General features: G+C 42.5%; 1 protein-coding gene across 1 annotated transcript in view; it reads right to left on the bottom strand.

Annotated features, from left to right (window-relative positions):
- SNX24 (sorting nexin 24) overlaps nucleotides 1–19,491 on the bottom strand; it is a 142,507-nt gene extending 123,016 nt beyond the window's left edge. The window contains exon 1 of the mRNA XM_074995005.1: nucleotides 19,380–19,491. Within this exon, the coding sequence (XP_074851106.1) occupies nucleotides 19,380–19,439 (60 nt within the window). The 5' untranslated portion in view covers nucleotides 19,440–19,491. The remainder of the gene's footprint in view (nucleotides 1–19,379) is intronic.
- Between the last annotated feature and the right edge of the window lie 5,738 nt (nucleotides 19,492–25,229).

Below are 25,229 nucleotides of genomic sequence, written 5' to 3'. Positions count from 1 at the left end.
TTTTAGCTGTAAGAGCATGTATATTCTTAAAACACTATGGCATTACAGCTGTGCCACTGCAGCACTCAGTGCAGACACTAAATTTGTTAAATTGTTCTCACATCAGTGCAAGTAATCCACTTCCTGGAGAGGCAGTAGCTAGGACAACAGAAGAATCTTTCCATTGACCTAGTGTTGTCTACATTGAGGGACAGTTCAGCTTAACTACCCTTCTCAGGGGGCGTGGATTTTTGATGCCCCTGAGTAATGCAGTTAAATAAGCTTAATCTTCTAATGTAAACCAGACTCAAGGCTGATTTTTTTTCAATCAGTTCTTGCAGGGAAGTAAAGCTCTTAATTACCTACTTACTAGCACTTGGGCTGGAGAAGGCCAATCATGTTACTCTTGTACTTCCACTTGATGCTATGTGGGCACAATATGCTGGGACAATATCTCAGTCTAAATACATTCTGCCAAAATAGTTTTGTTGATGGCATTACGCCAACAGTACTTACATCAGTTTAAACTACAGATACAGAGAACGCTTACATTGAAACATAACTATGTATTTTTACTTCCATTCTTGTAGAATAGTGCTGTTGTTTAATTCTCTGAGCACAACACTTTCTCTCCAAAATACCATCTAGTTATTTCTGAAAAATATTTCAAAGGCCCTACAATTAACAATTGTGATCTATTGCCAGATCTGGGCCTTCTACACTGTGACTGTGCACAGATGCTAATGGTGCTATTGTATTCCTTCTTTGAATGGTTTCCATTGTATACAGGGCTTACAGTTTGGTTCAATGGCTCTCAGCACTCTCATTATAGAAAAGGGTGCCAGCACCCCACTTGATACAGTTAGTCATAATCTACTGCTTGTGTATACCTATTCTGACATCTCCAACAACTCACAGAAGTAATCACTTCACAGTGGTTTCTTAAATTCAAACAGGTCACCCTTCTAGCGTTTTTACTAGATTGTCACAACACTGCATTAGCTCTTTTGTTTGTGCTTTTCACAGTGATTACAGATATACCAGTAAGCTAGTATGTATTATCACAGAGAAATTATTTTGTTAGTCTGTATTTTCAAAAAAAGGCAGTCATGTAGCACTTTAAAGACTAACAAAATAATTTATTAAGTGATGAGTTTTGTGGGGCAGCCAAACGTCTTCAGATCTGGAAATAGAGCTGAAAGTGAACTAGCAAGGTGAATATACAACAGAGGGAAAGGAAAAAATGAACTGAAAGCTGACAAATCAGCTTAATAGGACAGAAGTGGGGGGTGAAGAGTGGGAAGGAGGAGAAAGAAAATTACTTACCACAAGTGTTTATTAAGTTAAATGACTTGTCTGAGATCACTACTAATATCAAAGATCAGGAAACTGTCTTCGTAATGTGTAAGATAATTGCTACCTCTATTAAGACCAAGCTAAAAAGTGTCAAATTTGAGAATAAATTCCAGTTCAGATGTCTCCCTTTGTAATTTAGAGTTAAAGTCTCTTTATTTTAGGATGCAGATTCTCATACTATGGCCTACTTTACTGAAATGCTCACTGACAGGTTTATATGTATTCAGATTCCTAATGTCTGGCTTGTGTCCATTCATTCTTTGGTAACGTTCAATAAACGTTCCAGTCTGTTCAATAAACACAGCAGAGGGGCATTTCTGACCCATGATGGCATATACAATATTAGTGGAGGTACAGGAATATGAGCCCCTGATCATGTAAGTGACGTAGTTAAGTCCAGTGATGGTGTCTCCAAAATACATATGTAGATAAAGTTGGCAACAGAGTTTGTTGCAAGGAAAAGTTCCAGGATTAGTATTTCTGTGGTATGGCATATGTATTATGTGAGCACTCACCCAAGGCGAGAAAACAACTTTTGATTTTTAACTGATTGGAAATATTGCCTATGTATACATAAGACAGATTTTGTGTTGTTTTTGCTTCCCTTTTCCTATGCTCAGTGGTAGGGATGTTCTGTAAATCTTCCATGGCATTCTCTACGATCCCTTGCTCAAATTAAAATGTTATCTACTCTATCTTTAACAGACTAGCTGATCATAATGATCATCTTTGGCCTTGAAAATCTTTGAACATAAGGGAAAATTCACTGTGCAGAATAAACAGTTAAACTAGCTATACTACCTAAATTGCTGCCAAATACCAAAGCAAAAAAGGAGAAGGAAGGAAGGGAGAAAATATGTGTGTGTAAGTACACAAATATTTTTTGCAGTCTTTCAGTTATACTCATCTTTGGTGTAAACTGTGTCTTTCAGTCCATCAAATATAGATCAACTGATTCATATTATCCTTAAAAATTAAACAATTGTCTCACAAGTAGTATTTTGTGCAGTTACATTACTTCGCCACTGACATGCCAAATCCTGTTTATCTTCCTCCTCTTCCCATGCAAAAATATCTCTCTAAAGTGACTACCAGATGGAGAAATTGCACCCTTTGACATTTAGATGCTTTTTTTTGCAGCTGTGACTATGAGAAAAAATGTCATATTTTGCATGAGATAACACACGACTATGGATTTTTTGCAGATCCAATGGTATTGGAACAAGCTGTTGCTCTGCCATTGATTCACTATAATTTGTAACATGGTCATATTTAGGGAGCTCTAAGAAGACAGGCTGCTAGACGAGAAGTCCCAGAACTTACTAATTTCATGAACACACATGAATGTGCAAGTTTATGGCAATATCTTGCTCACGAAACCTAGAGACTTAACACAGGTTGTACCCTTCTGGTCCAGGACACACTGGTGTGGCAACACCTGTGGTTTGGCAGGACCACAAATGTTGCGGGACCAGAGAGCCCAGGTGGCAGAGGTTGCCAGCATCTCAGGGCTGGGACAAGGCTTGAGGTGCAGGAGGGTGAGGGCTCCACCCAGGGGTGCAAGCTCTGGGATGGGGATGGGGATGGGGATGGGGCGGAGCAGTTTGGTGTACAGGTTGGAAGGAGGGTCCTCAAGCTGGGAGGCTGCTGTGTGGCAGAGGGTACAGGCTGTGGGCTTTGGGGTGGGGCCGGAGTGAGGGCTTTTGGGTGTAGAAGGGTGCTTAGGAGTTGGGTTGTGGGCTCAAAAGTGGGCTGGGGATTAAAACTTGGGCTTACTTAGATGGCTCCCTGCTAGGGACAGAGAGGGAGGGCCCCTTCCCCCAGCAGCTGCTCAGTACCAGGGCTGGTGTGGTGGGACTCCTCTCTAATGGCTACAGCAGTGCGGTGCAGGAGCCAACAGGGAAGGGCTTCTCCCTGTAGGTGCCTGCAGCTTCGGAGCTTTCTTCCCAATGCAGCCCTGAGCTCCTGTGTGAGGCTTAGTGGGAAGCTGTGCAGTTTTGGGGGAACTTAATTGCAGAATCTTTATTTGCTAGAACTCCAAAGCAGAAGAGAACAGGGACGGTAGTGGTGCACCACGGGCACAAACCTCTTGAAGAACCCTTACTACTGCAGTAGGTGAGCCACTTTCATTTCTTCAAGTGGTGTTCCCTGGGGTGCTCCACTTTAGGTGATTTCAGAATAGTGACCCTCTGATGGAAAGAGCAGGTTTCTAGAGTTGAAGTGCTAGCAGATGAAAGTACCATGTGGCCAAATGGTAGACGAAAACACATGGTTTTGCAACACACAGCTGTGTGTAAGTGTGTGTGGTGAGGCCCAAGTTGCAGTTCTACAAATTTCTGCCCGGGGTGCATTAGTAAGGAATGCTGTTGAGGCCAACTGGGTCCTGGTAGCATGTGTAAAGACCCTCATAGGGAGTTGTTCATGCTGAGAATAAAAGAGTTTGATACAGTCTGATACCTACTTTTATAATCATTGTTTGGAAATGGCATTGCCTCTCGATTGATTGGTGATAGAAATTAACAGTTTTGAAGATCTGCAAAAAAAGATTTTGTTCCATCCATGTAAAACAAACTGTGGATATCTAAGGAGTGTGGCAGAGACTGTAACCCTTGTCCATGTGTGGTTTAGGAAAGAATGTTAATAAATATATAGGTTTGTTAAGGTGAAGAGACCACATTAATTAGAAACTTAGTATATGGTCTGAGAAATACTGTTTTTGAAAAAGATTGTATAAAGGTGGATCTGCCATGAGAGCTGATAAGTCCTCTACCCTCTTCACAGACGTAACAGACATTAAAAATGCAACCTTCATAGAGAGGTGCAGGTGTAAGCTTGTAGCCATAGGCTCAAAAGGGGAACCAATGAGCCTGTGAGCTAAATTGAGCTCCCATGGTGGGGTATGGTACCTACCTATTGGATAGGAGTTGAAGAGACTCTTTAGGAAGCATTTAGTAGTGAGATGAATGAAGCTAGAGAATCCATCAACTTCATGATGAAATGCAGTGATGGCCAACTGCAGCACGCAGATGGAACTCATGGAAAATCCTGTTTGAATTCCAGAAGATAGTCTAAAAGAGGAGGCTTGGAGGCTTGCACAGTTTGTGTTGGCATCATGAGTTGAATAATTTCCAGTTATGTTTATCTGTGTATCAGATAGCTGCCCTACATTTGTTTAATAATATGTTCCATACCTCTGCGGAACATATCATTTCAGATCCTGTAGCAACCAGGCTTTGAGACGAAGTTTTGCAGGGATCTGGATGGATGTTGAAGCCTGCGAGAGAAGCAGAAGCAGAAGCAGAATCAGGAGTGTGGACTGTGGACAGACTGCCATGTGGAGAAGGTAAGGATGCCATGCCTGCCGTGTCCATGTTGGGGCTATTAGGACCACTCCAGTGAAATCCAGGCCTTGGACAGATATCAGGGTGAACTTTTATAATTTTATTTGAAGTCCTAAGGAGGTAAAGAGGTGTGGAATCTACAGCTGTCTGCAGTATTGTTGCTTTCAGCATGCAGTTGTCCAAGTACAGGAATATCATTATTCCCTCTCTCTGCATAGGAAGTCTGATACTCTGTCAAGTGGTAAATACTTGGAGCCCAGTGGAAATGCCAAAGGGTAAAACTCTGTATGGAAAGTGGTCCTGTGCTGTTCTAAAATGCAGGAGTTTTCAATGCGAGGCATGGATAAATATCTGAAAATACACATTTGGAGGTCTAAGGCTGAGAACAAGTCCCCCACCCCTATCTAATGTTGGGATTATTGTACTTAGTGCGATCTGTTGGAACTGTTGTGTTTTTACAAACGTCTTGAGTTATCATAGATTGAGAATAGTCTCCCATCCCCATTTTTTGTCCTGCATGAGAAAGTTGTGGGAATATACTCTTTAGGAAGCTCCCAGGTATACAAGCTGGGTCCTTTATCCTGCAGTAAAAGTTCATGAGAGGTGTTCCTGAAAAGGGAGAGGGAAAGAGGTGGATAAGTAACTGGGATGGACTAACCAGTTTTGATGATTTCTAATACCCCTCTGTGTGCGGTGATGTACTGCCAGATTGGGCAGAATGAAAATATAAAGTGGTAGATGTTGTCAGCATTCAGGGAGATGGGATACTTGAGCCTTTGACTGAGGCTTCAGATCATTTGTCTAGAGGTTGAGGTCTGAGATATACTAATCAAGGAAGTGCGCTGCCTTCTCCTTGAGCTTTTCTGCTTCTGCCCCTATTGGTCATAATACCTACTGCACTGAATACACAGAGGTAGATGAAAATATTGAGGAGTTTGGTAATTGGTCTGCCGTCTCTTGTTCCTAGGTGTGTGGGTACAAAGAATCTACAATGTGGCCCTCAAGTCCTTTCAGGTATGTAACAACTTGTCCACTTTGTCTGCAAAGAGTTTTGAACCTTTGAACAGCAAGTTGTTGACAAAGGATTGTACCAACACTGGAAAACTGGATAGCTAAAGACAGGAAGCTCTCCTGACAAGAGCTGCTGTGATTAGAAATCCTGCTGCAGAGTCAGTGGAGTGAAGGGAAGCTTGTAGCGCTGTTCCTGTGATAAGGTGGATAAGATACAGTTCTCTCTGTAATGAGTGCTTTTTGTTGATCCTGTTTGTCTTCTGGAACAAAGTTTATAAATTCGGAGGGACTTGCATAATTGCATAATTATTTGTCAGTAGAGCCTCACATTTGGCAATTCAATTTTAATGTGGCAGTGGTGCTCATTCAGTCTTTTATATTAAGTCGTAAGAGCACAGATACACAATTTACAGCATAGTTTACATTGTATCCACACTTTCAAAAATATGTTTATATCCATCTTATTTCCACAAAATCTGTCACTTAAAAGAAATTTGGGAAATAGTGTTAAGTTAATTAACAACACTGTAAGCATGTACGTCAGTCAAGCATGACTTCAGTGCTCTATAACCGTATTTAAATGGATGTCATTCTGACCTGCAACATACCAATGTAAAAATTTTTGGTCAATATATACCAAATGTACGCTAATTTATTCAGCAGGTTGCACAGTACCTGAATCAACATTAGAAATCTAACTATTATTTGTTATTCCACTATTGACAAAAGAAGCATATTTAAATGAAAACAAGTACTCAAGATGTCATTTTGAAGTTAAATTGTTCCCTAAGGATATCCTCAGTAAACATCTACATTTAAAGGTCATTCACTTCCAAATTATGAACAACTGTTGCATTTATTAGCACAGGCTCAATAATTTGGAAGCTGCAGTCATCAATTCAAACTGACAATGAAGTCTAATTGTCACCTAGTATTAAATGAGGAACACAGACATTTTCCGTATGTTTTCACTATATGGGGTGCATTTTTAATTCACTGAAGTATAATGGGACATAAAGCCTTTGCTTAATTACAATTTTTGGAGTATTTTCTAAAATGACACAGCCAGAAAGAGGAGGCCATGTTTCAAGAGCTAAATTTTAGTTTGTGAAGTTGGAAGGAGCATGGATTTTCCCAGTAGTGTTGTTGACAGAGGTGAGGTGATTCTATAACGGTATGTGCTGTATTATAACCTCTGTCTTCATTTTCCTTTCCCAATCTCTTTACTTCCCCTGCAAGTTTTTCATCATCACTCCAGCAAGTCCTTCTTCATCCCTTCCCTTCAATTCCTGTCAGACCGTGAAAGAGTGTGAAGGAGAGGGAGTTTTGGCTTTTATGGTGATTTAGTTCTATCCCTGCCTGCCAAGGTTACTTTACGTGTTAGCAGCCAACTGGCACCACACAGATCTTGCCTTCCCTCTATTGCTGACAGATTAAGAGAATAATAGTGAAGGAAGGTGAAGAAAACACTGAGCAGTAGTTGTTGGCCAGGAAGACAGAAAGCAACCTTCAAGAGAGGAAACAGAGCTCTCACAGCTAAAGTCAAGATCTCTTCCTACCGTTCTCCTTTCAAACCTACGAGAATAAACTGTGGAAAGATGATGAAAAAGGGATTGGTGGTGTTCTCTGCAAATGCTAAGAGACAACCTTCCACCAAAAAAAGGGAAACTGGGAAGGAAAGGAAAGTGTAGTTTGTGGCGTGCTCCAACTTGTGAGCCATGTGGAGCTGTTGGTGGGTGGGTCTTATGCTCCTCCCTTCCTCTGTCTTCTGATTAGCCATCAACCAATATCACTCTTCATTAGAATCTTGTCCAATGCCATCAAGCCTGTCATCACCACCACAATTCTCAAAATCTTTCTAGATCCCCCAGAGCAGCTAGTAATCTGCCCTTTCTTATTCAAAACTACCCTTCTCCAAACAACCTGCTCAGAAATATTTGATCTCTATTCCATGCCACTCTTGCTTCACTGCACTCTTATCAGTTTTCCTTTCATCTGATCTGCACTAGAACCACATCCTTAATCTTGGGCCAGGTGTTGAAGGAGACACTACTCTCTCAGTTAACTGACACAGTTCACTGGAGTTATGAGTATCTGGCTCCTACCAATCCTAAAGTTTTTGTTTGCAAGGAAGGGGGAGAAAATGGTAATGAGTAGTCCTAAACAAGAGATTTCACCATTATGTTTTGCATCTTAGATTTTTAATGAAAAAGACTTAAGACGGACAACACAACAGGAATCTCTTCCACTTTCACACCAATGCACACTGTACATCAAAAAACACGGAATCTGGTGGCACCATCACAATTTTATTATGGCATAACCTTTCATGAGTATCAATTCACTTTGTAGGATGCATGAAGTGAAAGGAAAAAAAACAGATGGAAGGGATACAGAGATGGAAGTATTACATCAGAACTAATTCAATGATGGTAGATATAGGTAAGAAAGTGAGAATATCTAATTAGAAAAATTAGTTTCTGTAATGAGAGGGCTATTCCCAGTCCCTACTCATATCTATTCTGAGGATGTCAAATTTGCATGTGAATTCCAGCTCTGCAATTTTCTACTGCAGTCTGTTTTTAAGGTTTTTTGTTTTTTTTTTTTGGCAAATGGCATCTTTTGATGTTGTGTGTCCTCCCAATAGTTAGTGTGTGTTACCTTTCTTGTTGTCTGATTTGAGTTCACTTATTCCATGGCACAAAGAAAGTTCAGTTTGTCCAATGTACACGGCAGAAGGACACTGCTGGCACATAATGGCATATATCCAACTATTAGATATGCAGGCAAATGAGCCTTGATAGTACGGCTGATATAGTTAGGTCCTATGATGGTGTCACTAGGGTAAATGTGTGGATGGAGTTTGCAACAGGGGTTGGTTCCTGGGTTAGAGTTTCTGTTGTGGCACATATTTCAAGTTGGGGGCCTGTGTGTAAGTGAGGAGTGGCCCACCTCCCGAGGTCTGTCAGATCAAGTGCCTATGGATCCATGATGACGTGTTGGAGAGGTTTTATCTGGGGGCTGTAGGTAATGGCCAGTGGCATTCTGTTGCTTTCTTCGTTATGTCTGTCCTCTAGCAGGTGACTTCTGGGTACCCACCTAGGTCTGTCAGTCTATTTCTTCACTGAGAAATCTGAAGGAATGCCTGACATAGAGAATGCTAGTGAAAAAGGGGTAGGTTGAGAAGTTGAAATAAGAAAAGAACAAATTAAAATTTACTTAGAAAAATTAGATGTCTGCATATCACCAGGGCCTGATGAAATGCATCCTAGAATCCTCAAGGAGCTGATAGAAGAGGTATCTGAGCCTTTAGCAATCACTTTTGGAAAATCGTGGGAGATGGGAGAGATTCCAAAAGACTGGAAAAGGGCAAATATAGTACCCATTTATAAAAAGGGGAACAAGAATAACTCGGGAAACTACAGGCCAGTCAGCTTAACTTCTGTGCCAGGAAAGATAATGGAGCAGGTCATTAAAGAAATCATCTGCAAGCATTTGGAAGGTGGTAAGGTGATAGGGAACAGCCAGCATGGTTTTGTTAAAAACAGATCATGTCAAACCAATCTAATAGCTTTCTTTGATAGAACAATGAGCCTTGTGGATAAGGGAGAAGCGGTGGATGTGATATACCTAGACTTCAGTAAAGCATTTGACACGGTCTCACATAATATACTTATCAATAAACTATGCAAATACAACTTAGATGGGGCTACTATAAGGTGGGTGAACAACTGGCTGGATAACTGTACCCAGAGAGTAATTATTAATGGTTTCCAATCCTGCTGGAAAAGTATAACTAGTGGGGTTACGCAGGGGTCTGTTTTTGGACTGGTTCTGTTCAATATCTTCATTAACAATTTAGATATTGACATAGAAAGTACACTTATTAAGTTTGCAGATGAAACCAAGCTGGGAGACGTTGCAACTTCTTTGGAGGATAGGGTCATAATTCAAAAGGATCTGGATAAACTGGAGAAATGGGCTGAGGTAAACAGGATGAAGTTTAATAAGGACAAATGCAAAGTGCTCCACTTCGGAAGGAACGATCAGCGCCACACATACAGAATGGGAAAGGACTGCCTAGGAATGAGAACAGCAGAAAGGGATCTAGGGGTTATAGTGGACCACAAGCTAAATATGAGTCAACAGTGTGATGCTGTTGCAAAAAAAGCAAACGTGATTCTAGGATGCATTAACAGGTGTGTTGGGAACAAGACATGAGAAGTCATTCTTCCGCTCTACTCTGCGCTGGTTAGGCCTCAGCTGGAGTATTGTGTCCAGTTCTGGGCACCGCAGTTCAGGAAGGGTGTGGAGAAATTGGAGAGGGTCCAGAGGAGAGCAATGAGAATGATCAAAGGTCTAGAGAACATGACCTATGAAGAAAGGCTGAAAGAATTGGGCTTGTTTAGTTTGGAAAAGAGAAGATTGAGGGGGGACATGATAGCAATTTTCAGGTATCTAAAAGGGTGTCATTAGGCAGAGGGAGGGAACTTGTTCTTCCTTGCCTCTGAGGATAGAAGCAAGAGGCAATGGACTTAAATTGCAGGAGCGGAGGTTCAGGTTTGACATTAAGAAAAAGTTCCTAACTGTCAGGGTGATCAAACACTGGAGCGAATTGCCAAGGGAGGTGGTAGAATCTCCATCACTGGAGATATTTAAGAAGAGGTTAGACAGATGGCTTTCAAGGATGGTCTAGAAAGTGCTTGGTCCTGCCATGAGGGCAGGGGGCTGGACTCGATGGCCTCTCGAGGTCCCTTCCAGTCCTACTCTTCTATGATTCTATGATTCCCCAGTGCATACTATAGTTTTAAGAATGCTTGACACCTGTAGGTGTTTGTATCTGTCTGAGGGATTGGAGCAAATGTAGTTGTATCTTAGGCTTGGCTGGAGACAGTGAATCATGTGATGTGTTCCTTATGAAAGCTGGAAGTTTGTAGGTAAGTACAGGGGTCAGCAGCTTTCCAATATAGGGTGGCATTGATGTGACCATCACTTATTTGCACTTTAGTGTCCAGAAAGTGGATTTTTTGTGTGGACTGATCCAGGGACAGACTGATAGTGGGAAGAACACTGTTGAAATCCTTCCTTGTTCAAGGGCCTCCTTCCTTGTGGTTGAGGAAAAAGTCTCAAAGCTCAGCAACTAGCTGTGCCATGACCCCATCAGGGGAACTGTTCAGAGCTGATAAAAATTAATTTTTTTAAAAACTGTTTTTATTTAAATCAGATTTTTCAATTAAAAATACTACAGTTCTCTTTTAAAAATAGCAGTTACAATTAAATTTCATCGCAAACATGCTCCACCTACATGCATAAAAATTAATTAATGGCTCTAAGCTCTGCAACTAACTACTAGAAACTTATTTTTTGAAAGATCTGGGATTTCAATTTCTGTTTCTCTGCAGACTGAAAACTAACATGTGCAAAGAAAGACACAAGCTGCACATAAATGATTTTGTTCTGTGCTTATGTGGTGGTGGACCTTGGCTAAACATGGCAGAGGAGTTAGTTCAGACACTGTCGTAAAGACAGAGAGACAAAACATAGGAAATGATGGAAGCAGTATAAAAAGGAACAGCTGGGTGAACTAGAAAGAAAAATTGAAGACATACAGAGTACATACAAAGCTTCCTACAGTTCCCCCTCCCCTTTGCCACAGAAAAACTCTCATAGCTTTTGGTCATGAGGCACTATGTGGGAAAATTCTGAAGAAATATGTTCTTTGGTTTAAAAAAAAAAAGAGGGGGGAAATGTGTCAAGTGTGAGAAGTGCAAGATGAAGCAGGGGCTGGCTGCAAGAATGAAACATCAAATAAGGAAGACTGCTTATTGGGACACAAGAATGTGTATATAGCTGAGTGCATCAACCGGTTAGTAACTTAAACAATTCACTTCGCAATGCCTCATTTTTAAGACTCTCTGTATGCCTTTTGCTGTAAGTCTGATTTGATGAGTAAATTCCCCAAGCTATTCTCTGTGTTGGATGCTACTAGAAAAAAAGGTTTAGCTTAAACAAGTCATAAAGATTAGCTAACTAGTTAACTAAGTTTAGAATCTATCACTCAAGTATGCAGTACAGAAAGCTGCGGTAGGAGAAGTCTAAAATTGGTTGAGATTCCCCTTAACTTTGTTAAAATTTTCTGTGCTAATCCATAATCATTTTTTAGTATTTCATGCTGCTTACTCATTAAAAAGCCTCTCTGAAAAGAGAAAATTAAAATATTGCATCATGCTATGTTCTATAAAAAGCATAAGTTTAACATGATGCAACAGCAGAATTGGAGTTCTTGAGCCAGCTACTGACTGTAAGGAAATTTATTGCAAATTTATAACAATGCTTAACACTTCTTGCAATATGCAATACCTGAACACTGAAGCAGTGTACTGTCAACGTGAAGTGAAACTGACTCTAAAAACAAAGTATATATTTCTTTAAGACTGTTCATTGTCCAAAATTAACTGTCTTAAAGTTAATCCTAAAAGGATGGATTATTCCTCCCAACAGAAGAGTCTTGGTAGGGCTGCAGGAATCATAACAACATAAACTTAAAGGCCAAAATAATTAGTATTCTCCTCACATTCATCTGTTTTCAGATAAATGGAAAAAATATTGAAGAAACTGAGTAAGTAGGAAGCTTAGCCATTAAGTTTTATTTAGCTTCATGTGTGGCTTTTACACAAATAATTTAATAAGCTTGTTTAGATATTTAAAAATGTGTAAATAATTTGTATATAACCATTACTGGCTTTAGCGTTCATGCAGTCTCATGAAATTAGGCCCTCTGTTATCTCAGGGGCAGCATAAGGGCAAGCTTCCATCAGACACACTACCTTGACACTAAAAAAACTAAACAGCAGTCATGTAGCCCTTTAAAGACTAACACAATGATTTATTATCATCATCTTAATCATCAACAGCCATGGGCTCAGCGCCCGCTGGTGTCTGATGCCTCTCTCACTATTTCTTTCCATCTTTCCCTGTCCAATGCAGAGTGGCTTAGTTTCTGTAGACTAGCTCCTCCCTGATCTACTATATAATCTACCCATTCTCTGTGGGTCTGCATCTCCTATTTGAACTGCCCATTATGCCAAATACCAGGGTCTTGATTTTTCATTCATTATTCATTCTGCAAATATGCTCAAACAGCTGTAACTTCTGCTGTATAACCGTCTGCATAGGTTCTCTTTTGGCTTCCTATATAATTCCTCATTGGTGACCTTCTTTATCCATCCTACTCTCAGGATCTTTCTGTAACAACTCCTCTCAAATGACAATATTCATCTTTTCGAATGTTCTGTCATCACTCATGTCTCACATCCATACAACATACTGCTGAATAAAAAACGTTTTCAAGATGCCCAGCTTCATTCCTAAGCTAATTGCTTTGCTTTTCTAGATCTTACCCATCGCCTTCAAACTCACTCTTACTTTCACTATTCCAGTCACCATTTCCTTCTTTTTGATTCACTTCCAGATACAGTCTTCCCCCGCCTTACGAGGGTAATTTGTTCCTGAAAAACTCCTCTTAGGGTGAATTCTTGTAAGTCAAAAATGAAATTACCATTAATTTCAATGGGAAAAAATTTTGTGTGTTCCTGAGCCCCAAAATGTACACCCATTTATGCTAAAAACACCACCAAATCCCATTAAAATAAACACAATTACTTCAATAGTTAACATTAGTTATCTTAACACACCCTAACAAGGCATTTTCCCTTCATTAGTGCCTCTATAATATGTCTGTTTACCTGCTCTCGTTAAGCTCTTTCGTAGCTATTACGCACCATACACTTAAGACTGCGCTCACAAACAAAACATATATATGATACTCAATGTTTATGTAATTCAACCTTTAATGCAAAAAAGAACAGATCAATAAAGACACAAGAAATCAATGAAAACAATGCAAATTATATCACACTCAGCAAACAAGTTGACATCGTGTGGAAAGGCGATAAGATGAGGTGAGAGTGGCATTGGTGTGAATGGAGTACAAAATGAAGGCAAAGGTGAGGAGGATGAAGAGTGGCTGCATTCTTCACACTCCATAATTTCTGGATCGTCAACGTCGTCTTCTTCTTCCTCTTCCATTGCAATGGGAGGACGAGAGATGCCAAAGGTTGAAGGTTGAGCCTCAGAAGTGGCAGAAGTACCAGCAGCAACAGCAGCTGCAGGGATGGCTGGAAGAAAAAACGATAAAATACTTTTCTGCTTGCCTTCTTGCCCCTTTATATCATACAGTTGTTTGTAACATTCAATCGACTCTCTCAAGAGAATTTTAGCTTTCCGAGCTCTTTCAAAATTGCTATTGTTTTCGTCCAACAAAACACAAGCACTATCGATAACGGAAAACAAATTGCATAACTGTTTTGTGCCAAATTGTTTTACTGGTTCTTCCTCTTTGTCGAATTTCCCTGCTTTCAAATGTTCAGCCTCCTCCTTCAAACGCTCTTCTCGTTGAATTAGCTCGTCATCCATCAAGTCTTCAGAGTGATTCCAGCACCTCTTGCATATCTTCAGTGTCGACCTCGTCAAGACATTGTACAGCTGGCAGCAAAAGCAGGTTATCACAGATCGTCTTGTTCACAGATTCAAAACCTTGAAAGCCATGCACAGCCTCAGGAAGAAGTTTTTTCCAAACAGCATTCATAGTGTTCACTGTCACTTTGTCCCAAGCAGTTGCTATGTTTTCAATGGCCATTTTTATGTTGTAATTTTTCCATAATTCCATGACCGTCACCATGTCACTCTTGTCCAAACCATCAATGAGGTACTTCATCACAAGCTGCATATAGTAAGCCTTAAATGTAGCAATGACACCTTGGTCCATCGGCTGTATCAAAGATGTTGTGTTTGGAGGCAAAAATACAACCTGAACATTACTACCATAATCAAGAATTGTTGCTGGATGGCCTGGAGCATTGTCGACGATTAAAAGTGCTTTGTTGTCTAGGTTATTGTCTTTGCAATATTTTTCGACGAAAGGATAAAAGTAACTCTGCACGTAGTCTAGAAACACTCGTTGGGTCACCCATGCACTTCTATTTGAACGCCAAATCACTGGAAGGCTTATCTTATCGATACCTTTCAAAGCCCGTGGATTTTCCAAATGGTATACGAGCAAAGGTTTGACCTTTACGTCACCCTCAGCGTTGCCACCAAGCAACAATGTTAACCTGTCTTTAGAGGCTTTATGTCCTTTGGCTTGCTTTTCATCTTTGGAGATGTAGATACGAGACATCGTTCTCTTCCAAAACAAGCCAGTCTCATCCAAATTGAAAATCTGCTTGTTAGTGTAGCTGCCTTCTTGGATAATTTTCTTCAGCTTTTCAGGAAAAGCACTGCCTGCTGAAAAATCGGCGGATGCTGCCTCACCTGTAACCTTGAGGCTATGCAAGAGTCCCCTCTTCCTGAAACGGTTGAGCCATCCATTACTGCCTTTAAAGTTCACATCCTTGGCTGTCTCATCACCCTCTTCAATTGCCTGTGCCTTCAGTCGCTCAAACAACGATAGTGCCTTTACTCTTATGAGAAGAAAGCTAAGAGTCATGTGGCGTTTCACCGAATTCTCTATCCATTGCAACAAAAGTGTCTCAAGTTTCTGCATAATGGGGTGCCTACTCAAAGACAACATTGTTAAACTTGCACCACCAACTGCAGTCTCAGCAGCTTTCAATATTTTTTCCTTTTGCATGTAGATAGTACACGCAGTAGATGAAGATAAATGGAGTGCCTGCATCTTTGTTAAAACACTGTCCTTCATCGATATGCTTTATCCCATCCAATTTTACACTTAGAGGTATGGCTTTTCTGTCTGTTTTTGGCTTTTCTAGCTCACTACTTGGCTTTTTCAGCACTTTCTTCATTTTAGGGGATATGATGCACAAGATTATCACTGCTATAAACTATCAAACCATGAGTACTCTGAGAGGAGAACTCAATGCAACACACACCAACTATGTAAACAACTGCGAAGCTCAGGAAAGTCCTCCTGGTAGTGCATCTTGGGGAGCAGAGCCGGAGGGCTGTCCCAGGTGCAGGGACAGGGGAATGGAAATCAAGGAGCGCGTGGGAGGGGTGTGCAAAGCCGGGTAGCTGCGTGTGGGGCTGGGGACTCGTGCAGGGCTGCGTGGCAGAGAGTCCCCACTGGCGGCGGCCAAGGAACAGCTGCGCAGGGCTGGCGGCAGTGGCCCTCTAGTCGCCCAGGGGATGAGCGGCTGGGGTGGGGCCTGGATGGGCTGCTTGCCCAGCAGCCACATCTCCCAGGAGCACTTGGGAGCCTGCGGCTGCCAGCTGTGCTGGGGTGCACAGCTGCTGCAGCACGGAATTGGAGACCCAGACCAGCCACAGGTGAAGGCTGGGCTGGGGGCTCCGGGAAACCGCAGGCAGGTGGCGAGCAGTGCCCAAAGCACATCTATGCAGGGTGGGTGGCGGCGACCCCCTAGCCGCCTGGGGGGTGAGCGGCAGGGGCACGGTGGGGATGGGCTGCGTGCCCAGCAGCCACGTCTCCCAGAAGTGCCTGGGAGAACCACGGCCACCGGCTGGACCGGGGCACGCCACTGCTGCAGCACGGAGTCAGAGACCCAGACCAGCCACAGGTAAAGGCTCGGCTGGGGTCTCCGCGAAACCACCGCCAGGCGAGATGCAGCTGTGGGTGGCCGTTGTCCACAGCCACGGCCGTTCTCCCACTGCAAGGTGTCCGCGTCCCGCTGAGGCACTCGTAAATTCGAGGAAATGCCTCGTAAAGTGAAGTTGTGGTTATAAATCTAGCTGCTCGTAAATGTGAATTCTCGTAGCCCGAATGGGCGTATCTCGGGGTATGACTGTATCTCCAGACTTTGCACCTAACTGATGGATTTTTTAGAAAAGGCATCAGCTTCATAGCTTTGATCACTACCTACAATAAGACAAAGATTAACAATGCCCAAAATCATCTCCACATAGTTTGCAAAATAAAATCCAGATCTGAAGAAGTGGGTCTGTCCCATGAAAGCTCATCAACCTAATAAATCATTGGGTTAGTCTTTAAAGTGCTACATGACTGCTGGTTTGTTTTGTTAAAATGCAGACTAACACAGCCACCTCTCCATCACTACCTTGACACTATGCATGACCTTGTGTGGGTTCAGGGGAGAGGGGAATGGAATTTCACCTACAGGAAACTGGGTCTCCATGGGTTATGAAGCTTATGGCTTCTCTAAAAAATCCACCAGTTAGGTGCAAAGTCTGGAGATATCTAAAAGTGGACAAACAGGAAAATCATGCTGTGACATTTTCCCACCATGACAAACCTATAGCCCTAATCATCATCATCATGAAGGCAAATTCTAAAGGAAAGACACAGCCTCCTTGCAGACTGAGCATCACCTGGATCAATCACAACCTACAAGACAAATACAAACAATGTCCAAAATCATCTCTAAATATTTTGCAAAATAAAATCATTTCAACAATTATTTAAAGCTACTTTGAGATTAATCAGCTGCTGTTGAATTCACAACCCAAAACTCTATCAATTCATCTGCAGAAAGTGTGCTATTATCCTAAATAAGCAATCCAGAGTGGGGGCAACACATTTGATCACTGGGATACCCAACCATTTTTGTCATTTCACACTAGCATGATGTGTCCCAGGATTCACTGGTTAAATTCCTGGCTCTAAGAGCACAGTACGTTCTAGAGGTTAGAGCCAGCATAGCAAAGCGTAACAACTCTTATCTGGGTCACCTGTAGTGAGGGAATCTGGGATCTCTGGATCTAACACCATGAACTTGTAGCCTGTGATCTGATAATATATCACTTATCATGTATTTATTAGTAGACTCAAACCTCCCTATATGGTCTAGCCCAGGGTCAGCAACCTTTCCAAGGTGGAGAGCCCAAATTTGACCTTTGACCTCTTTGTACGGTCTGAGTGCTGGTGATACGTTTTAAAGTCACTACTTACAACTGCTTCATTAATAGATAAATAAAGATGCAGAGCTTTACCCTTTAGGTGATGGCTGGTAGCAGTGGCTGGTCTTGTTAATCCACAGAGGGCATGGCCTTGAGCAACCACCCAGCTGTATGGGAGGAGGAGGGTTGGACAACCTCACCTCACATGCCAATCGTGACACCTGTGCTGGGGGTTGATGACCCCCAGTCTAGTCATTAGACAGGGGGCAAAAAAATCATACTGTGTTAGTATGAGTCATGTGAGTGTATACTCACTTCATGCAAAAGCCAGTGCTGAAAATAGATAAGACTTATTTTCCCCCAGATATGCTTTTAGTTACCTTGGGCACTCTTTTAGTCATCTTAGCTGTTAAATGAACAAAGATACCTGCCAACCCAAGGTAGTTTTTTGACACCTTAATTAACAATAGTTGTGAGATGCACTGAAATTCTAACAATAAAAAACATTTCTGGGATTCAAATCCACAGTGTCTTGGTTTCTAGCTCAGTGTGTTTACCCCTAAATTTCAGAGTACTTTGCTTGGCAAAAGCACACTTTATTTTATTAATTGTGCGGGAACGTGAGACAAGCCGACAGCATATGTCACCGATACACAAAATACCTGACATTTTGCAGACCCAAGGACAATGAGAATATAGATTCTCTGACAAAAGTGAGAAAATCAACGGTAATTTTGTAACAGACTATGGCAGTCTAAATATTGCAAAATGAAGTGGTATCATTGGGAAATAAATCATTAGGAGTCCAAGAGCTGCAACTAATTGGCATAATGATGATGATGATGCCGTCTGCCTCCCTCAGCCACTTGTTAAATTTTCAAACAAGCACTCTTGCGCTTTCCCATCATGCCCCTTCTGCTTGGGAGGAGCTTCCCATAAACAGCCACAAAGTGACTGGATTATTCTCTTTAAAATCCCTTATTAAATGTTTCTTTACCACAATGCGTACAAAAATCTTGACAGTGGTTGGACTGCTGGTGTGCTGAGACCATACTTAAGAATAGCCATCCTGGGTCAGACCAAAGGTTCATCCAGTCCACTATCCTGTCTGCTGACAGTGGCCAATGCCAGGTGCCCCAGAGGGAATTAAAAGAAGAGGGAATCATCAAGGGATCCTTCCCCAGGTTGCCCATTCCCACTTCTGGCAAATGAAGGCTAGGGACACCATCCCTGCCTATCAGTGACAGACCACACCCTATTGTTTTGTCCTATACTGCATATTCCACAATTTGTTCGGCTCCATCCGGCATCACCTGTCTTATACTTAAGCTGTAGGCTACTTAGGGCAGGGACCATCTTTTTGTGCTGTGTTTGTACAGCACCTAGCACACCTGGACCCCAACTAGTGCTCCTAAGTGATACGTTCACGCAAGTTATGACTAAATCAGAGCCCTAACAAAGCAGCACAGATTGCAGCTGCCTGCACGGAACCAGGCTCCAACCTGCTGCGCTCCATCCTCTTTTCAGCGGGTCTCCCGTGCGGCCACCCTGCACACGGATGTGGAACGGCACCAGGGCGCTGCGCCCTGCCTCGCTCCCAGGGGCCGGCCCGAAGGGCCTCTGTAGAGAGCCAGCGGCTCCCCAGTGGGTGGCAGCCACGCGCGGACTCTGCCCCTCCGGCCGCTGCCACCCGCCGCCGGGCTGCACGTCCTCCAGCGGCGCGGGCTCCCAGGCCGGCGGGGGCGCAGAGCCCCGCCTCCTGCGGGCAAGGGCGGCCGGCCGCGCCGCAGAGTCCCTCACCGTGTACCCTCGCTCCAGCTCGCTCTCCTCGTAGCGGAAGGACGGGATTGAAAGCTCCATGGCTCGCGGCCGGGCCGGGCCGGCGAAGAGGGAACCGCGCGCCGCAGCAGCAGCAGCAGCAGCAGCTCCCCTGGCCAGCTGCGAGCGGCTCACGTGACGCGCGGGGAGCCAGCCAGACGCCAGTACGCGGCTGCGGGGCGGGCAGGGCAGCAGCGGGCAGGCGGGGGCCCCGGGCGCGCGAGTTGGGGCGCCCTGCAGCGCAGCAGCCGGGCCGGGCGGGGCCGGGCCGACCCCCGCCGCGCTGGCATTGGCCCCATGGCCGGCCCCGGCCGCAACTCCGCTGGGAACCAACCCGGTGCCAGGCCTCGGCTCCCCCGCCCGCTGCGCGGTTAGGAGCCTGTGGCTGTCCTGTCCCAGTTTCTCCGGGGCCTGGCTTCAGGCGAGACCCGGGGATGCTTTTCTCTTAGCTCCAGCAGCGTGCCCGGCCCGCTGCTGCACACCCTGTCCTTGGTAAGGGAGCCCCGGCTTAGGGGAATCGGGCCAAGCCTTTCTGGCGATTGCTTGCCGTGGAAGTCACTGTATTGCAACTGTGCTTGTCCTCTGCTCCAGCTGTTTGCAAACAAGGCCAGCCCCGAGTGGCATAAATTACCATAACAACAAGGGTTGGATGCAGAGCAGTTTGTCTTAAACTGTTTGAGACCATGGAACACTAAACAATATTTTTGATGCAGAACACCTCTGAAAATTTTTTTCACAAAATTATCAGTCCAAAATAACAGACACCTTCCCCCTCAGCAAAAAGTGAACAAACACAAAACCATATACAGTAATCCCATGAAATGCACAATTTGGAGTTGCGCCTAACTTGCATTAATGTGAGTTAAGTGCAATTCAAAATCCCCCTCCCCGCCCCCAAAGCTGGCTCAACCCCCCTTGGCCACACATGCCCCACGTTCAAACCACACCATGCAGCCTGCCTCCTGTTCCTCCAGCTCACCCATAAGCTCCAGCTCATGCCCCCTCAAGAATCACCCGCCCTGGCTCAACTGTACCCCCACCTGCCCTGCAACCCTAACCCACCCCAGGCTTAGCCCCCCGGTCCCCCCTCCCATGGCCTCAGCCCACTTCCAGGCTTAACCCTCCTCAACTGCCCGCACCCTAACTCCAGCACTTACCTTTAAAAAAGAACTCCACGTGCTCCTGCTGCTTCCCCAGCTGCAGAATGTGTGTTCTGCTAGGGAAAAAAAAAAACTACCCCCTCAATTTACACAAACACGGCACATTGGAATGCAACCCTCGCATAACTCAAGGGACTACTATACAGCAAAACCGAAAAGTAGTAATTTAGTCAGGTATCATAGCAAGGAAGTAGTAATATTGTATCAGAAAATGCTTGCTTGTGGCACACCTGTGCATTGTCCATAGAACACCAGTGTTCCAGGGAGCATAGTTTAAGAACCGCTGCTCTGGAGGAATAGATGGATGAATTTCTAAACAATATTGTTTGTTATGCACCTGCTTTAGTTATAGCAAAGAAATCTAAACAAGAACAGCCTGCAGCATAATATCAGATGCCAAGTAGGCTTTTTCAATGATGCCTAGCCTAATGGATTTTCAAATTAGCAGACATTGCATTTTCATTTATACATTTACATGCTGAGAAAGTCCAGGCACAAGAAAAAGCAGTAAAGAGAAATAATACAGAAGAAGCTGAAAAAGTATGAGTAGTTTGGATTCTAGGCCCAGATACAACAGCTACAAAATCACATATTCTCAATTGATGTTAGTTCAGTGTAGAGTAAGGAACTGCTCCTCCATCCCTATAATCTGTAGGGAATGAACTTCCTCTACTATTCAAATTACATCTTCAGAAAACAGAGATGCCTTGCAACATGCAATAAAGAATCATCTTTGAATTCTGTTGGACTAATCATGAGAGAAGAAAGGATCAAAGTCTCCACAGAACACCCTTTCAACAATCCAGCAAATGTAGAGAGCATCTGCCTTACCATTCTAAAGTCTAGTTGCTATCACAGGGTCAGGAAAAAAAATGTCAGCCAGAAGCTTTCCTGTTGACTTTAGTGAATGTCAGGATTTGTAATTGCTACACATAACTCAATTTAGTGCATTTCATTTGTAAACTGACACTAAGCGTGTTTGCTTTAAGCAGATCCGTTAAATTATTCGTTTTGTGCAGATGAAGAAAAAGTGGATTGTTCTGAAACATCTTCCACTGCTCCTTACCTTATTTACCTCACTAAATGTTGCAATGCAAAAACATGGGTTAGATGTGCAATAGCTGAATGTTGGATATGTCTATATTAAAACATAAAACATTGCACTAGCAATTTTTAAAAGCAAGCTTGTTAAATGGATGAACGATTGATAGGCCAATTAGGCACATCAAAATTTTTGAACCAGAAATTACATAACAGTTTTCCAATGCTCATCTCTTGAGAATGAGCAGACCCTTTTAAGAATGCGTTTCTACTCTTAATTAAAAATGGCATTGATAATTCAATAGTCAATGTTTTGCATTGGCCTCTGGATCAAAGGAGATGATTTTAACACAAAGATTTATGTCTCCTTTCTGTAACCGCTAGCCCTACAAACTAGGCCTAGAATCTGAAAGTCAAGTATGAGCTTGCTAATTCAGAGCCCAATGATAAAGATTCTGCTAATTGAATTTACTCAATGTTGTTGATGCATAAATCATTGATTCCCATGCAGTCTTCCATACCCATGTTGGCTATGCTAATAGGAGTAACTAGTAGCTACATCTTATTTTAGTCAGTAAGCCAAACTTTTCAGAACAGAGCAGCACTTAAAATTAATAAACCTTCTGTTTTAAAGAAAGAAAACAAAGAGGTTTATAAACTGGTAACAGTTGTTCTTTGAGAATTGCCTTTGGGCATTGACACTAGTAGGATTCAGCACCTCACAAGTTGCTGTGTCTGCTGGGGGTGCTAGGATGGCATAATTGGATCAATCTACCTAAGGAAATTCAGCCCCTCAGTTCCTTTTCTCAAGGCTGCAATGCAAAAAAATTCCAAGGTGATGGCATGTGGATAGTGGGAGACAATTCTTGACGAACAGTTATCATCCTTCTATGGACCAACCCATGTGGGGCTTTTTTGTATCTCAGGAAGTGTCTGAAGGTAACGGAGCATCGCTGTCTGCTCAACTGCATAAGGAAGAATGCAGAAAGGATGCAAGTAGAGGAAAGATAGATTCCTTTACTACCTCAGACTCCTGTATGGCAAAGTGTCCAGAGATTATGTTGTGATACTTCAGTACTTTATGGGGCTCCATTTAACACCACCTTAGATTATTTACCTGAAAAGCAAAGAGAACCTGCAAAGTGACTGGTTATTAAGGGAAGGACATTAGCCAGACATATTCTGAGGGAAATTTATGACGCTTCAGATTCAATGTTATGGTCACTGATGTAACTCTGAGAAGACACTCCAGGGCTCTGAACATCTGGCCTTACTCCAGGCTCTTTGAAACTAACTGGAGGACCTACCTTTTGCAGGATGCTGATATTTTTATTACAAGTCAGATAACATTCTGGGAAAAACCAAGCCTGAGAGTTACAGGCTCCATCTTTGGAGCTTGCTTAATTTGCATCTGCTGCTTAAAAAAAACCCAAACCAAAAAAGCCACATCACATAGCCTTTCTAAAACCAATCTCCAGCTACTCAGTAAGAGCAAAACCAGCTACTCAGTAGCAGTAAAAAGGCTCCTGTAAAACCAGATAGAAGCAGAATCCTTGGCTGCACATCTTCCCAGCCACCAAATTCCAAGAATCAGATTTGATGGGATGATGTAGAGTTCCACATTTCTTCCGCAGTGGTTTGAGCCTCATCTTTCTTATTTTATCATTATTTGCTCAAGATTCCTACAAACCACTGGGGATTAGCCACCATTTCCTCACTTTCCCTGAACTCCAAGGACCCTCCTCTCACAAGAAACTCCATTATGGTTCTGGTATACAGTAATGATAGTATTCACAAAATGCCTCTTGACATTTGCAACTTAGTGATAGGAGGGCTGTATCTCATTACCTGGAATACACAGATGGTCTCGGAGAAGAACAGAATTTACCAGGCCTCAGTTTTGCTGAGTCCCATCAACTTCAACTCCTGGTGCTACGGGTACTTGGACAATGCAGGATCAGGTGCCACTAACTTGACCTTGGGAAGGTGGAAGCAGTGAATCTTATGCTATTTGCAGTAAAAAAAAGTTGGTTCAATTCCTCCTGCCATTGCCCAGAATTTTTTCCATTTTGGATGTGAGGAACTGTTTGCACAGAACATTCAGATTTAAAAATTTAAAATTATACAGATTTTTCCATGAGCTTGAAGCAAGATGGCAGGGTCCCTTTATTAACCAGCTACAGTTTTTCTAAGGCTGCATGCAAAGCCAAGGCCAGCATTTCTTTGCTAGCCTTTCATGCATTACAATCTTAGCCTCACATCTCTTGAAATAAATGGCAGCAAGCTAGGAATGCATGTCTTTTTTTCAGTCTGAAGCAAAAGAGCAAAAAAGATATTGCCCATATCTTTTGTTTGGCTAATTGAAATCCCTTGCTGATAAATGTTTCAGACATCATACCAAGTAGATACATCCCTTGGTCTTTGGTTCACAATAATGACCATTTCACAGCATTGGAATACTCAGGTATTCTCAACCATTCAAACAAATGGTCACTCGAAGTAGAGCAAGTTCTGTCCTTGTTACAGTAATAGTTGCAGCGCTGTCTTTATTCCTGTGTCTGAGTGAATTCTCATAAGGGCCTCCTAGGCTACAGCATTTTCATCAATTATTCTGACTCAGGAGATCTGAATGATATAAAAACATATCATTCAACTTTTAATGTACAATAGCAAGTACCAAGGACCACGTAGATGGATAAAAATAACCCCTGCTCCCTAAAAACCATCACTAAAAATCTTCTGTACAGAAGAGTGACCAAGGAATATGAAATTCTAGATGTTCTTTGCCTCATACCATTTTCAATATTTTATTTCTGGTCATTGTGGTTATGAGAGACTTATTATATGTAACCAGCAAGATGACTGTCCCAAGTCTATCATGACAATTTGTCTTACAGGACCTTTTTTTTTTTTAAATGGCAGCTACCCAAACAAGTGTTACAGTCACAGAGCAGTCAAAAAGCAGCTGTCTTTGGCTCTTTGCATGTCTCCCAATTGTAACTTCTTAATGTCTTTTTAATGTAGTATTTCCAAACATTACAACAGACAAAATAAAATGGCTTTGACTTAACCAAAAATTGAAGTCTCAATTGATTTTGTTTTTCCTGGACAAGATCACAGAATTCTGTGCCAAACTTTAAGGCTAAAAAGCAAAGTACTATAACAAGCAGCAGCAGCTTGTTCATGGACATGTCAAATTGTCACAAAGTTGTCTGAAAATCTGGAAAATTGTTGAAGAGCTCAAATAATGTTTTACAACCTTCACCCTTTGATGCCAATGAACATTCCTCTCCTGACCTTTTGCAGGATTCCTTGGACTCTTAGTCACGTCCTGTAATTTAAACCAAATTTTAAAAATATCTTTTGGGAGTTCCAGACCCTGGGAACTAAGAAACTTAGCCAAACTGGTTTGATAATGGAGCCAACATTATGGACTTCACTGAAACACAGGATTTACCTGGTGCTACAGATGGTGTATCTACAAAATTAATCATACTGTTCACTGATACTTTTAATGAATCCTTCATAGACACAAGTGAATCAAAGGTATGTTAATTGGTCTGACCCTGATTTTCATTACGAAATATTTCAACAACTAGTTGCGCTGTCGTACTTTGTGATATCATCTGTT

The sequence above is a fragment of the Carettochelys insculpta genome, chromosome 5 (genome assembly GCF_033958435.1).
Source record: "Carettochelys insculpta isolate YL-2023 chromosome 5, ASM3395843v1, whole genome shotgun sequence".
Taxonomy (NCBI): domain Eukaryota; kingdom Metazoa; phylum Chordata; order Testudines; family Carettochelyidae; genus Carettochelys; species Carettochelys insculpta.
Note: the sequence above shows the minus strand (reverse complement) of the source record. Positions and strands in the feature narration are given on the sequence as shown.